The 16,195-nt window shown below is 50.3% G+C and overlaps 1 protein-coding gene across 3 annotated transcripts in view; it reads right to left on the bottom strand.

The window, feature by feature from the left end:
• PTPRU (protein tyrosine phosphatase receptor type U) overlaps window positions 1-16,195 on the bottom strand; it is a 271,696-nt gene that overhangs the window by 179,325 nt on the left and 76,176 nt on the right. For all 3 annotated transcript variants that reach the window (XM_006112017.4, XM_006112018.4, XM_006112020.4), the window contains exon 2: window positions 14,131-14,259. In XM_006112017.4, coding sequence (XP_006112079.2) covers window positions 14,131-14,259 — 129 coding nt within the window. The remainder of the gene's footprint in view (window positions 1-14,130; window positions 14,260-16,195) is intronic.

The following is a 16,195-nucleotide window of genomic DNA, read 5'->3' as shown; positions in this document are numbered from 1 at the left end:
CATAAATTGAGGTTTACCGCCATCGAAAGAAAAGCCGCGTTCTTTTGAAATAATTTCGAAAGAATGCGGCTTGAGTCTGGACGCAGGAGAAGTTTTTTCGGGAAAAGGCTACTTTTCCCGAAAAAACCCCTGAGTCTGGACACGGCCTTAGTGAAGAAGTGGCCTTAGTTAAACCAGAGCAAAAGGCTGCACTTACTTCAGCCTTAAAATAGCTCATTTTGGTTTCATTTAAACCAATTCTGAATTCACATAAGCTAAACTAAATGTAAACCTGATTCAAATGCAAATCAGACTCCTCACAGCCTTACGCACTAGTTTAATGATCATACTTTTGGTTAAACCAATGCAATTTCCTCACGTAGGAGGAGCCTCTGGCAGTTTTCACTACAGAGTTCATTCAGGTTACCTACGCTCACATTAAAGCAGCTTGAGCAAGTGTGGCCAGTCTGCACAGCAGAGTCACCTGGGCTGTTTCTTTGGTCTTGCCCCTAGTACCCTCCCATCCTCACACGATGCCTGAGGGACGTCTGCAGCCCAGGCCAGCTGATAGCAGCCAGGACCCTCTCAAGTGCTGATCGTTCTCCAGCCCTTTCCCACAAGTCTCCTGTGCACCCAGAGAGTCCCACAATTCACTGGGGATGCATCTACACTGCACCGTTCGAGATAATGAGCGTTATTTCAAAATAATGCGATCGTCTACACAGCCATTCCATTATTTTGAAATAATTTTGAACTAACAGATGGCTTATTCCAAAATCTGTAAACCTCATTCCACGAGGAACACCACCTATTCCTGAATAGCTATTCCGTAATAAGGCGCATGTAGACACTCCACTGCTGCTATTTCGAAACAGCCCCTCCCCAGGGCCATTCTAAGTTATTCCTCCCCAGTGTCTCCTGGGGCTCTAAATCGAGATAACACGTCTACATTAGGGAAGCTGCCTCGGACTCATTTTGAGTCTTCCCTGCAGTGTAGACGTGCTATTTCAAAATAAGCTATTTTGGAATACCTATTCCAGAATAGCTTATTTCGAAATAATCGTGCAGTGTAGACGTACCCTGGGAAAGAATCACGGCGCAACCAGAGAGTTTAATGCAGCACGAAAGGCCACGTGCTCTGTCCCCTGCAATCCTAGCGACACACGTGGCACTGGCGAGGACACACGACTTCGGCAGGGCGCCGCAGTGCGGCTGCTCCCACCCCAGCACTGATCACTCAGTAGACACTGCAGTGACCACACGCCTTTGGTCTGGCTTAGCACAGCACCACCCTGCACGGTGTTTCTAGCCACCTCGATCAAGCTGTCACACCAAAGGGCCTCTAAGTGGACGGAACAGCCGTAATTTTTGCTGCAAAAGAAAAAAAATTAATTGAATTCCCCTGATTAATGGACTCAGAAAAGGCTGCTTGATTTGCTGATGCATTCTAGTTAGTGCTGGCTTTTCCTGGCTTTGATCTCAGCTGCACTGCCCCACCCCAGTAGATTCATGTGCTTAATCTCTGCTCTGAAGAGTCCTGTGGCCAGAGAAGCAGAAGAAGCCATGGGGGCCAGGAATTCTGGGAATTCTAACGGCAGTGCTTTTCTCTCTCCATGGAGGGCAAGTGACTCTCACCTGATTCGGTCATGGGGGGAGGGGGATCCAGAGGACCCTCTGAGCTTTGAGGGTCCATCAACATCTCAGCAGCCTGGGGACTTGCACTCAGTGTGGACCTAACCCCCCCTCCCACTCCATGGCAAGCCAGTCACTGCTGACCTAGGCCCAGCCACTCTAGCACTGCTGCGCTAGCATCCCAGTGACTCCGGTTACCGCCAAGGGGGGTGAGGTTCCTTCCATTGGGAGACAGCAGATTGTTGTTGTGAGATGACACAGAGCCTGCTGCCCCTCTGAGTGCACTGCAGGGCAAACTGACCTCCCCAACACAGCGTTACCAGACCAGGAAGGACAGCGACAGGGCACTGGGAGGGAATCAGGAGGCCTGGGGTTCTATACCTGACCCAGCCCACCTGCTGCAGGTGTATCCTTGCTGTAGGGGTAGCATGGCTGGCAGGCACCCAGGGTACTAGCCTGGGCATGAGCAGCTGCATAGCACAGCCCTGATGGAGTCATGGGAATGTCCGGCTGGAAGGGGCCTCAAGAAGTCACCAAGTCCAGCCCCAGTGCTGAGGCAGGGCTAAGTAAACACAGACCAGCCCTGGCAGCTGTTTGCCCAATCTGGTCTTAAAAACTGCCAGTGCCGGAGATTTCACCACCTCCTTTGGAAGCCTGTTCCAGCACGTAGGGACCGGTCTCGCAGAAAGCTGTTCCGAATGTCAAACCACAACCCCCCTAGCTAAAGATTGATCCCATTACTCAGCGGCCAAGGAGAACAGTCGATCACTGTCCTTACGTATGTGTAGGCTTATCACATCCCGCGCCAGTCTTCTCTTCTCGGGCTAAACATGCTCAGGGGGGTTTTAACCTTTCCTCACAGGGCAGGTTTTCTACGTCTCTGATCATTTTTGCTGCTCCCCTCTGGACTCTCCAATTTGTCCAGATCCTTCCTGAGGTGCAGTACTCAGAGCAGGGGACAGTGCTCCAGCTGAGACCTCACCAGTGCTGAGGAGAGAGACAATTACCACCCCTATGACCCTCCTGTTAACAGACCCCAGCCCTCGCTGCTCTGTCCTTGGCAGGGAGCTGCTTGCAATAGCCCCTCCCCCAGCCAGGCAGCTCCATGCACGGCAGCCCTGAGCCCCTGGGTGGGGCTCATTAAGCAGCTGCACAGCCACGGTGCCGCGCAGCTCAGAGGGAACCTTGCTTAGCGCTTGTCGTTACTGAATTTCGTCTGGCTGATTTCACACCGATTTGTCGAGGTCATTTTGGATTTCAATCGTGTCCTCCAAAGTGCCGGCAATCCCTCCCAGCGTGGTGTTGCCTACAAGTTTTACAAGCATACATTCTACTCCACCTTCCGAGTCATTCATGAAAATACTGAATATCGTCAGGTTCAAAACTGATCCCTGCAGGACTCCACTAGATGTGCCCTCCCAGCCTGACAGCAAGCCATTGAGAACGACTCTTTGAGTACAGTCTTTCAACCACTTGTGCACCTACCTCATAGTAATTTCATTTAGACCCCATTTTCCTAGTTTGATTACCAGAATGTCATGTGGGACTGTGTCAGAAGCCTTATTAAATCAAGATGCATCACATTGACTGCCTCATACCTATCCTCTGAGCCAGCAGCGCTGTCAAAGATTGGCTTGACAATGATTTGTTCTTGGCAAATCCATGCTGGCTATCACTTATAATTCTATTATATGCTGTATGCTTACACACTGATGCTTAATAATTTGTTCCAGTATTTTTCCAAACATTGAAGTTAGGCTGACTGGTCTACGATCCTTGGGGCCATCTTTGTTCCCCCTTTTAAAAGATAAATACTATGTTTGACCTTCTCCGCTCCTCTGGGACCTTACCTCTCCATCATGAATTCTTGAAGGGAATTGTTAATGTTCCAAAATTGTTTCAGCTAGTTCCTGAAGCGCCTCAGGATGAATTTCATCAGGCCCCGCTGACTTCAGTACATCTAACTTATCTAAATATTTTAACCCATCTTGTCCTTGGATTGCGTTCTTTCCCCCTTGTTAACACTAATTGTGTCAAGTATCTGGTCACCACTAAACTGGTTAATGAAGACCAAAGCAAAATAGGCACTAAATACTTCTTGATGGCATGAGTTAGTAGTTTTCCTTCCCCAGTAAGTAGAGGACCTCCACTTGCTTTTGTCTTTCCCTTGCTCCTAAAGAATATATTTAAAGAGTCTCTTCCTAGTGCCTTTTACATTCCTTGTTAGGTGCCTTAGCTGTTCTGATGTTGTTCCTATACTCATGGCTATACATTTGTACTCCCCTTTAGTCATTTGTCCATTTATCTGCTACAGGCAGTCCCCGGGTTACGTACAAGATAGGGACTGTAGGTTTGTTCTTAAGTTGAATCTGTATGTAAGTCGGAACTGGCGTCCAGATTCAGCCGCTGCTGAAACTGATCAGTTTCAACAGCGACTGACTTGGGGATGCCTGGGGCAGAGCAGCTGGGGTGCTGCTGGGTTGGTCCAGGAGCGCCTCCTCTCCTCGGCGCTACTGGACCAACCCAGCAGCACCCAAGCTGCTCTGCCCCAGGCGTCCTGATTCAGCCGCTGCTGAAACTGACCAGCAGTGGCTGAATCAGGACGCCTGGGGCATAGCAGCTAGGGTGCTGGCGGGTTGGTCCAGTAGCGCCCAGAGCGGCGCTACAGGACCAACCGGCAGCACCCCAGCTGCTGTACCACAGGCGTCTGGAGCAAAGCCACGAGCACGGGGGCAGCGGGACAGGCCAGACGCGCCGTGGCTGTCCTCGGGCTCTGCGGCTTTGCTCTGCTTTGCTCCCCGTCCCCCTGGCCTGCAGACCAGAAGGACGGGGAGCAAAGCGGCGGAACACGCGGGTAGCAGACAGCCCAGATGCGTGGGGACTGCCTGTATTTTGTAAGGTTCCTTTTTGTTTTTCAAGTAATTAAGCAGCTCCTGATAGAGCCATTTTGGCCTCTGCCTAGTCATCCTGTCTTTCCTTCCCATTAGAATGGTTTGTAGTTGTGTTTTGAGAAACTACCAGCTCTCCTGAATATCTTTTGCCCTGAGATTTTCAAGACCTTAAGACCTCTGAATGTCTTAAATCAGATTTTTTTTTAAGTCCATTGTCCTTATTCTACTGCTCTCACTCCTTCCTTTCCCTGGCACCATGAAATCTGTCATTTCATGATCATTTTCACCTAAAGCATCCTCACTCATGTCCCAGACCGTGTGGCTAGGCCTTCTGGGGGCACATCCCATGGTTTTAGCACTGTAGTAAGCCAAGAAGCTTTGTGCATTGCGGGGAAACTGTGCCTGTCCTTCAGGACACACAGGTGGAATTGTGGGGAGTCACTGGAGTATTAGTGGTTTAGCCTGTATCCTCTATGCAAAGTAGTCATGTTACCTACCCAGAGCTAAATCCCACTCTCAGCTAGGTCAACTGAAAGCAACACAACAATTTGGTGAGATAACAGAACTTGCAGGACTGGAAGGGACCTCAGGGGGTCATCTAGTTCAGTCCCCTGCACTCTTGGCAAGACTGAGAATTATCTAGATCATCCCTGACAAGTGTTTGTCGAACCTGCTCTTAAAAATCTCCAATTACAGAAATTACACAATATTCCTACTTCATCCCAGTGCTTAACCACTCTTGACAGTTAGCAAGTTTTTCTTAATGTCCACCTAAACCTACATTGCTGCAATTTAAGCCCAGGGCTTCTTGACTGATCCTCAGAGGGTAAAGTGAACAATTTTTCTCCCTCCTCCTTGTGAAAACTGTTTATGTACTTAAACTTATGATGTCTCCCCGCACCCTCGTCTCTTCTCCAAACTTAAAACCAATTTGTTCATGGTTTCCTAGACCTTTAAACAGTTGTGTTGCTCTTTTGTGAACTTTCTCTACTTTGTTCACATCTTTCCTGAAATGTGGGCCTAGAACTGCACACAGTATTCCAGCTGAGGCCTAATCAATGCAGAGTGGCGTGAAGAATTACTTTTTGCATCTTAACTCACCTGTTAATGCATCCCAGAATATTGTGCACTTTTTGTACAACAGTGTTACACTGCTGACTCCTATTTAGCTTGTGATCCACTATCGCGCCCACATCTCTTTCCACAGTACTCCTTCCTAGGCAATCATTTCCCATTTTGATTGTGTACAACTGATTGTTCCCCCCCAAGAGGAGTATTTTGCATGTGTCCTTATGGAATTTCATCCTATTTATTTCAGATAATTTCTCCAGTTTGTCCAGATCATTTTGAATTTTAATCCTGTCCTCCAAAGCACTGTCAACACCTCCCATCTTGGGATCATCCACAAACTTTATAACTGTGCTCTTTATGCCATTATCTAAATCACTGATGAAGATATTGAACAGAACCAGAACCAGAACCGATCCCGGGGGGATCCCACTTGATGTGCCCTTCCAGCTTGACTATGACCCATTGACAGTTACTCCCAGGGAATAATTTTCCAATTACTTCTGCACCAAGCTTATAGCAGATCCATCTAAGTTTTATTTCCCTAGTTTGTTTATGAGAAGGTCATGTGAGACAGTATCAAAAGCCTTACTAAAGTCAAGATATATCACATCTACCACTTCCCCCTATTCACAAGGCCTGTTACCCTATCAAAGAAAGCTATCAGATTGGTTTGACGTGATTTGTCCTTGACAAATCCATGCTGTTATTTATGACATTATTATTGTCTAGGTTTTCTGTGTGGACAGGACAATGATTAGGGGCAAGAAACTGAAACAATTCTGGAACGAACATGGACCCTTTTTCTCTCTCCGTTCCTCTCTTTCCTGCCCCCACTTTCTCTTAGTGAGAACGCCAGGCTGCCTCCCCATAAGTGTCCATACAGCACCAATGGAATAGGGAGGTCTCTATTTGCCTGTGACCCAGGTAGCCCCCAATGCCATGAGGCAGAGGGCACACCAGCCCATAGCTCACAGCAATTCTCACACATTCTTTGCACAACATACTGTTGTCATAATCTGTATCTAAAAGATGTTATATGAAGTGTTATGTGCAGACTGGTAACACACTGGTCATTAACATGATTGTGTGCACGGATAACATACGAACATTTACAGATGTGTGCAGGAAATGAGTTCTTAACATGTGTTTGACAAGCCGTGCGTGTGCCCTCCCTGCCCTAGACAGAGAAATGTTGTTTCACCTTCCTGACTAGGTCTCCAACGTAAACTGAGCAAGGCGAGGTTAGACACAATGGAAGTACCTTTACCAGGAAGGTAGGCAAAGCCATCAATCTAGCAAGTGGGGAGATGACCACTTAACGATTATGAAAGGGGTTGAAGGCAGCTCCCCAGCCCGTTCCCCTGGTTCTTGAAACAGAAAAATAGCCTTTGGAAAATAGAAGCAGAAACAAAAAGGCATTTAGGCCTCCATCACCAATAGGACACAAGAGGCCAGAGCTGATGATATCTGGGAAAGGTGGATCCTTACCCCGGAGGAACTGAGAACTGAGTGTGGGTGAGAAACCTGCTTAGACGGTGATTGTAATTTGCTGAAGTTTGGTTTTAGACCAGGGTGGGCAATAATTTTTGACCCGGGGCCACTTCAAAACCAGAAGGGATGGGGCCAGGATGCTTCTGGGCTACCCCACCCACAGACCAATCAGGGCTTGGGGGTGGGAGAGTGCGTGATGTCTCCTCCCACCTTGTAAAGAGCGCTTGGCGCTTCAAAGCGCTGCGTGGTCTTGTCAGGGCGGGAGGAAGTTTTGCACACTCCCCTGCTCCCAGGGCCTAACTGGCCTGGGGGTGGGGAGCGGCAGGGCCTCCACGGGCCAGATCAAGCTGCTCGGTGGGCCAGATCCAGCACACAGACGCCCTTTTGCCCACCTCCGTTTTAGACACTAGAAAGTGGGTTGGGTTTGGTTTGGTTTCTTGTCTGTCTTTCACCCTCACTTGAACCTGTGTCGTTGTTATTAAACTTATTCGTGTTTCATTACAAACCACCTAGCGCTGTTCTATCCAAGTGCGGGTCGGCAGCTGACCGAGCAGGCTGACGTGGGCTCCGTGTCGCTTTGCAGGTGGGAGGGACTGACTGCTGCGGAGACATGTCTCTGGGGAGCTGGGGTTCACTGAGTGCTAGCCGCGAGGCCAGGTTTGGGTGGGCAGAGTCCTGCAGAGCTTGCTGGCCAGGCAGACAGGCTGGCGCGGCGGGGAGCTGCCATGCGGCTTAGCAGCAAAGCTCACTCCTGCTGCGGTAGAGCGGTGCGAAGGTGACTCAGTTCTGGGGGAGCTGGGAAGACATCACAGTGCCCCTGTGATATAGCCTATACATCTCCAAGGTCTGGAGGGGGCTGGTGGGAGGGAGGAGAAAGGAAGCTGGGGTGACCATGGACTTAGTGTTCAGTGTCAAAAGACACCTGCCCATCCAGTTAGTACCTGAGTTCACAGGAGGGGTGGAGGCAGACTCTAGTAAAGCCAACTCACACAACCCAGAAGAAAATCATCACACGCTTGGCGTAACGTGATTTATCATCTCACAGATGGTGCGGACCCCGGCTTTCTGCCCTCCAATTCTCCACCCTGGATCAGTGGCCGTGTGTCCTACAGATAATGGAGAGCATTGTCTGTACAGCTGCCAGAATCCAAGAGCACCAATCGCAGATTCTCCACCATGCTCATGGCTCTCCTGGAAGCGTTTGCTTCCCTTCTCCTAACTCACCCAGGGCCTTTTACTGTCCCTCTTCATTCTCCATCTTCTCATTCAATCTTTTCCTTTCTCCCTCGTCTCTCCGTCTTTCTTTCCCACCACGTCTCTCTTCCATTCCATCCTCTGTCCCACTTCCAGGTAGCTCTGTATCCGTGGTTATTGATTTAGGTTGAACCTCTCTAGTCCAGCACACTCTGGTCTGGTAACCTCCATGATCTGGCACAAGTTTAGTTAGCTGGACGTCCACTTATCACGGGCATGGCCAAGTTTCCTTGGTCCCATACAATTTGCTTACACCCACTAGTCCTGGCTCTCGGTGTTTTGGGCTGTTATTTCACTCTAATTTACCCCAAATGTCTTCTAAGAGCCCAGTAAGCAGTGTAAGTATTGTCAATACTGCTAGACAATATTGACTTCTCATGGTCTGGCAAACTGGTTCAGCACTGGTCAGGTCCCAAGGGTGCTAGACTAGAGAGGTTCAGCCTGTACTGCACACCCACTGGCCCACGCATACACACCCCCACCCCCCACACACAAGCAGAAGGAGCAGGCCACAAGAGCAGACTCCTCCAGGTGTCCCTCTGCATGTGCCTGCTCTGTAAATATGGGAGGGCAACCCGGGAGATCAGGAGGGGAGCAGAAGGAGGAATAGATGAAAGGAGGGGAAAGTTTATAGAAGGGGGGGAAATAAATGGAAAACAAAATAACGCACCAGTATGACTAAGTTGGCAAGATAAACAGCCTATGTCAGATTGATGGAGCTGCAAAGAGCTTTCTATAAAGCAGTTAATACTCTAATAAAAATCATTTTTACTACTGAGCTATAAACCAGCCTCTAGCTTCTCCCGGATTCTGGTGCCAGTTCCGATCACACTCTGGCCTGAGCAGCAGGAAGCCAGAGCATCAAAGACTATAGCGTCAGGCTGCTCAGACACTGCAGTGTCACCCATCACCATAGCATCTGGGCATCTCAAAAACATTGTGAACTGAGCCCCACACCCCAGTGCTCTCCCCTCCCCGCAGTAAGTCAAACTCACTAACCCTTTTGTTGTAGCTGGAGACAGAGAGGTGATGGGAGGTCTCAGATGGACAGTCCAGCCCAGAGTTGGGAAATGAACTAAAAATCACAAATACCAGCCTGGAGCAGTCACCACAAGGCCACCCTTGCTGCAGAGCTGCACCTATTGACAGTTAAAGCTCTTGAGCAGCTGAAATCTACAAACACACTCCCCAGGAGTTCAGCAGCCATGACTCTGGCCCCAGGAAAATCGCAGCACTGATCATGCAGTTTAAAAGTAATACACTTTGGTTTCTCTGTATTTTCCTTCATGGTTTCAGTGCCTTTTGGTCACTCCCGCTGCTTCACCGCCAGGAGGGCTAGAAATGTGCAATTTCTTTTCACTGAAAGCTGGAGCCTGAAGACCAAATGCTGCGAGAATCACGAGAAAATGACCAGAGCTGGCATCCCGCTAAGCACTCACACCCTCCAATCAGAGCGCACGCTGCCCCTTTAAAAGCCACCAGGACCCCCTCGCTGGAATAAAGGCCAGGAGAGTAACGTTTTGAAAAGAACATGTTCCTTCCAGCTGCTAGTCCTGGGAGTCCCAGCGATGGTTCTGGCTCCCAGAAGCAAGCACTAGGCTGGCAGTCAGGACATTGCTGAGGAAAAGGATGCTTGGGTTGCCAGGCTGAGCAGCGAGATGCTGCAGAGACAGACTAGGGCACCAGCTCCTCCCACAGGACCTGGGTCATTGTCAGGCCCTGACCACCAGGGGGCATCCTTCCACCATCACCCCAGCCGGGGAACTGAGCCACAGGCAAGGCTCCATTTTGCATGGTACCAGTGACTGCGGGCAGCACCTCCCCTTGGCGTGGATCTGCGTGCGGCAGGCAGCACACATGGCTGCTGGAGAATTCAGACATGCATGGGGAGCCAGGCCTAGAAGCGCAGATCTTCCGCTCCAAACCCCTTGCGAGTCACTCTGACTCAGACCAGCTGTAGGTCCCTTAACCTGTATGTGGGCCCAGCCACTCAAGGGCAACATGACCGTGGTGCCCAGAGCCAGACTGGATTGCGCCGGCGCCCCCTTCTCTGATGCTATGGCAGTTTCAGCCGATGGCCGTACCACACAGTTGCCAGGGCAACGCCTACCCCTGACTCCAGGGCTATGGCGGTACCCCACCTCTAGCAGGGTGAGGCTCTCGGGATGAGCAAGGTTCATCGTCACAGTGCAGGGCATCGCACGTAACTGTGAGACAGAGAGCTCAGTATATGTATGACACCTGGAGACAGTCACAGCCTGTAACTGCAGGTGCTGCAGAGTCCCAGAAAGCCAAGAGAACGATCGCTGTCGCCACTGGGGCCCTTGGCCTGGCTCCCTGTCACACCCACCCAGTACAACACCTTCCAGGCCAGCCAGGGTAAAGCCAACAGTACAACCTAGGGTACAGGGACTGGAAATGTGCAGCTATTGCACAAGCCAGCCAAAGCATAGGGGAAATCCCATGTAGCTCAAGATGGACTCGAGGGAGAACACACTGACAAATTCATCCAGCAGAACAGGCCTGCAGAGCTGCAGGCCACAGCCCTGACAGGATCCAAAGATGGGGAGAGCAGGACTGCAGCTTGGCTACTCCAGCACGCTGCACTCGGCCCATGCTTTCTCCACATGCCCTTTGCACACACCATGGCCGGGGTAACTGGGCCGGGTCTTTTACCTAAGACAACGGGGAAAAATACTGCCTGAAGGATCTTCAATGATCAAAGCACGTGTCACTTAGCACCTCGCTCTCTCTCGCTCTCAGCACAGGACATACCACACTAATACCAACCCTGGTACCTTCCCTTGCAACAAACCCCGTTGCCAGCTTTGTCCACATATTCATTCTGCTGATACCATTATTGGACCTAACCAAGTGAGTTATAAGATCAAGAACACATATTCCTGCGCATCCAGAAATATAATCTATGCTATCATGTGCCGAAAGTGTCCGTCTGCTATGTACATTGGACAAACATCTCAGACACTTCGCCAAAGGATTAATGCCCACAAAACAGATATCAGACAAGATCACAAAGAAAAAACAGTTTCTTGCCATTTTAACCAGAAAGGACACTCTCTCAATGACTTAACCACCTGCATTCTGCTACAAAGACCTTTTACATCTGCACTTGAAAGGGAATCCTCTGAACTGTCATTCATGTTAAAATTCGACACTCTCCAAAAAGGAATGAACAAACACTCGAACTATCTTACCCATTACCAAGACAGTTTCCCCAATTATCACCTCTAATACCATTAGCTCACAAACATCCCACTCTCCCCACCTCTAATATCATCAATTCACAGACACTTTCCTTCCTTCCTTTCACCCCCCCCTTCCCCCGCGTCCCCCTCCTGTTCTGCAATGTGATTTGTCCTTTTCATGTGTGTTCATTTTTTTTAATTGTATCCTTTGGTATATATGGTTGTGACTATTTTCTTCCACTATTTGATCTGAGGAAGTGGGTCTGGCCCACGAAAGCTCATCACCTAATAAACCATCTTGTTAGTCTTTCAAGTGCTACATTGTCCTGCATTTTGCTTCAGCTACCCCAGACTAACATGGCTACATTTCTATCACTATTCTCTATAACAGGCTGTAGTAACTGAAGAATAGACTGGCTGCTACCTCAGCAGACACCACACTGCAGATCTGCTCCAAGCAGCTGCAGGGGCTGGGAATCATAGAATCATAGAACTGGAGGGGGCCTCAAGAGGTCGTTGAGTCCAGTCCCCTGCCCTCACAGCAGGACCAAGCATCATCTAGATCATCCCTGACATATGTTTGTCTACCCTGCACTTAAAAATCTCCTATGATGGAGATTTCCCTAGGCAATTTATTCCAGTGTTTAACCACCCTAACAGATAGGAAGTTTTTCCTAATGTCCAACCTAAACCTCCCTTGCTGCAGTTTAAGCCCATTGCTTCTTGTCCTATCATTAGAAGCCAAAGATTTTCTCCGTCCTCCTTGTATCACCCTTTTAGATATTTGAAGACCACTATCATGTCCCCTCTCAGTCTTCTCTTTTTTAAATAAACAAGCCCAGTTCTTTCAGTCTTCCCTCATACTTCATGTTTTGTAGACCTTTCATCATTTTAATGCTCTTCTCTGGATCCTCTCCAATTTCTCCACAACTTTCTTGAAATGCGGTACCCTGAACTGGACACAATACTCCAACTGAGGCCTAATCAGTGCAGAGCAGAGTGGAAGAATGACTTCTTGTGTCTTGCTCACAACACACCTGTTACTGCATCCCGGAATCATATTTGCTTTTTTTTTTTAAAACAGTGTCACATTGTTGATTCATGTTTAACTTGTGGTTCACTCTGACCCCTAAATCCCTTTCTGCAGTACTTCTTCCTAGACAGTCGCTTCCCATTCTGTATGTGTGAAATGGATTGTTTCTTCCTAAGTGGAGTACTTTGCATTTCTCCTTATTAAACTTCATCCTATTTACCACAGACCATTTCCCCAGTTTGTCCAGATCACTTTGAATTATGACCCTATCCTCCAAATCATTTGCAACCCCTCCCAGCTTGGCATCATCTGAAAACTTAATAATCATACTCTCTATGCCGTCATCTAAAACATTGATGAAGATATCCATCTCAATAATGACTGGTGGCAGACAAAGGAGCAATGGTCTCAAGTTACAGTGAGGGAGGTCTAGGTTGGATATTAGGAAAAACTATTTCACTAGGAGGGTGGTGGAGCACTGGGATGGGTCCCCTAGGGAGGGGGTGGAATCTCCATCCCTAGAGGTTTTTAAGAGGTTGACAAAGTCCTGGCTGGGATGATTGAGTTGGGATTGGTCCTGCTTTGGGCAAGGGGCTGACCTCCTGAGGTCTCTTTCAACCTTATGAGTCTATGATACTGAACAGAACCGGTTCAAAAACAGACCCCTGCAGAACCCCACTTGTTATGCCCTTCCAGCATGAATGTGAACTCTCCGAAAACAGTTCTCCAGCCAGTTATGCACCCACCTTACAGTAGCCCCATCTAAGTTGTATTTCCCTAGTTTATTGATCAGAAGATCATGTGAGATAGTGTCAAATGCCTTACTAAAGTCTAGGTATCCCTTCCACCGCTTCCCCCTTATCCACAAGGCTTGATATCCTATCAAAGAAAGTGATCAGATTGGTTTGACATGATTTGTTCTTTACACATCCATGCTGGCTGTTACCAGCACCTTATTATCCTCCAGATATTTGCAGATAGATTCCTTAATTACTTGCTCCATTATCTTCCCTGGAACGGAAGGAGGTGGACTCTGTGTTGGGGGAGGAGGAGGATCTCATAGGTCTGACCTGTGGATAGGGATGTAAGCAACTAGCTGAGTAGTTGACGACCCAAAAAGCCTAGGCAGCATGGGGGCCAAGGGATGCACCATCAGCACCAAAGGGGGGTCAGGGGATGCAGATGCACAGCGGAGCCGGGACTGCTTCAGTCCTGGCTCGGCCGGATCCCCAACTGCTGCGCCTCTGCCTTTTCAATGTAGTAAGAGCCACCTTTCTACACTGGAAAGGCAGAGCTGCAGTGGGGCTCTTACTACATTGAAAAGGCAGAGGCGCAGCAGTCCCAGAGCCGGCTCAGTCCTGGCTCGCGCTGCCCCTGGGAGCTAACTCCGCTGCAGCTCTGCAGTTTAAACGTAGTAGGAGCTGGGCTGCCTGCGCGCCTGGTGCCCCCCTTATCGACTACTCAATTAGCTAAACACACACCACGTACCATCCCTGCCTGTGGAAAGCTCAGAGGCGCTCAGAATGGGAGGTGTTGGTGGGACACCCGGGGGGGGAGGGGAGACACGACTCACCATGAGGAAGGTCAGAGGTCAGGTGAGGCATGGCATAGCTCCGGATCAGCTCCCATTCAAAGTCATCATCCTCCCGTTGGTTGTACTCACACTGGTTTAAATCCACGTCTTCCTCAAAGGTGCAGCCGGCTGCAGAGAAGAGAGAGAGACTGTCAGTGTCGAGAGAGGCAGCAAGCGCAGCCGCAAGGGACAGCAGCCGAAGTGCCCACAGGCCCACGTTAGAGAAAGTTTCAGCCAGGCAGGAAGGTTTTTTCCAACTGCCAGCCCCCCTTGCAGATGGCACGCAGCAGGCAGGGCCCCGGGCGAGAACTCACTTCCTCACCCACAGCACTTCCAGCCTCAGACCAAACATCAGGCTGACGTTCAAATCCACACTCCTCCAGACGCCACAAGGCACGTCCTGCAGCTAACACAGACACCCAGATCCCAGTGTATGTGCGCACACGCGCCAGCGCACACAGACACAGCCAGATCTCTGTGCAGACGCATGCGTCAGCACACACAGCCAAATCCCAATGTACACAGACCTACACACCCAGCCAGATCCCAGCACACACACACACCCGCCAGTACACACAGCCAAATCCCAATGTACACAGACCTATATACCCAGCCAGATCCCAGCACACACACACACCCGCCAGTACACACAGCCAGATCCCAATGTACACAGACCTACACACCCAGCCAGATCCCAGCACACACACACACCCGCCAGTACACCCAGCCAGATCCCAGCACACACACACACCCGCCAGTACACACAGCCAGATCCCAGCACACACACACACCCGCCAGTACACACAGCCAGATCCCAGCACACACATGCACCAGCGCACACATCCAGATCCCTGCGTACGCACACGCACCAACGCACACCGCCAGACCCCTGCGCGCACACGTGCCAGCACACAGTCAGATCCCAGTGCGCACACACACACACCAGCACACACAGCCCTACACGTAGCCAGATCTCTGTGCACACACAGATCCAAATGCAACACCAACATCCCAGCACACAAATGCACACACACCAGTGAACAGTGGCCTCCCCTCTTTCTAAACCCACCTTCTCCCCATTAAGCTCCTCACAGAGGAGCCCAGAATAATTCCCATCATTCCCCTGGCCCAGCCTGGTGTCCGCAGGGAACTGAAGGGGTCACAGGTGGCACTGAGGAAGGAAGCAGCTGGAAAACCGTTGCTGGATCACACAGGCTTTGCATGGGCAGCGCTGAGCCTTGCCCTCCAACAGGCCCTGGAATGAGCCACAGTGCCAGATGATGGACTGTTAAATGGAGACTGCTGGGTTACTTCTGGTCACCACAGCCGCTGCACAGGGCCAGGGAAGCGAGGGCAAGCCAGGGCAAGCCCTCAGTGACAGAGTGAGCGCTCCAGTCCACACCCAGACAGCGATCGATCCTCCGGCCCCCTCGGGAACAGCAAACCACTGACAGGAGAGGAGAGGCAGGGAACACAGGCTGGGGGTGGTCTCCCCCCAGGGCAGTCTGCACCCCACACTCCTCTTCCCTGGCCCCACCCCAGAGCCCTCTGATCCAGGCCTAAGCCCCCCCCCCCCACACTCAACCCCCAGTGTCACCCTGCCGCACGCTGTCCACATGCAGAATGGCTTGTGCGATACATCCCTCCACACTGGCGCGCATCACAGCCCAGGCCCTCCTGCCTGCAGCGAAGCACAAGAAAGGCGGATGCAGCTAAACTCAGGGCCTTGCACTATTGTTTTCCCCGTGGAGCAGCCAGCGTCTTTTCTGGGGCTTTAAAGGCGCAGGAGGGTGGGATATTTACACCGTCCCAAGGCCAACAGATGTGCAGTTCAAAGTGATTGTTATGAGGTGTTTTGTTTCAAAGAGGCAGACGGGAGCCCAGAAAGCCACAGACACAGAATGAAACACTGAGTACCAGATACAGCAAGGGTGTCACACACACACACACACACACACACACACACACACACACACACACACACACACACACACACACACACCCAGTCGGCAAGGGTGTCACACACACACACACACACACACACACACACACACACACACACACA

This window comes from Pelodiscus sinensis, chromosome 25, assembly GCF_049634645.1.
Source record: "Pelodiscus sinensis isolate JC-2024 chromosome 25, ASM4963464v1, whole genome shotgun sequence".
Taxonomy (NCBI): Eukaryota; Metazoa; Chordata; order Testudines; family Trionychidae; genus Pelodiscus; species Pelodiscus sinensis.
This window is presented reverse-complemented; position numbering and strand designations above follow the sequence as displayed.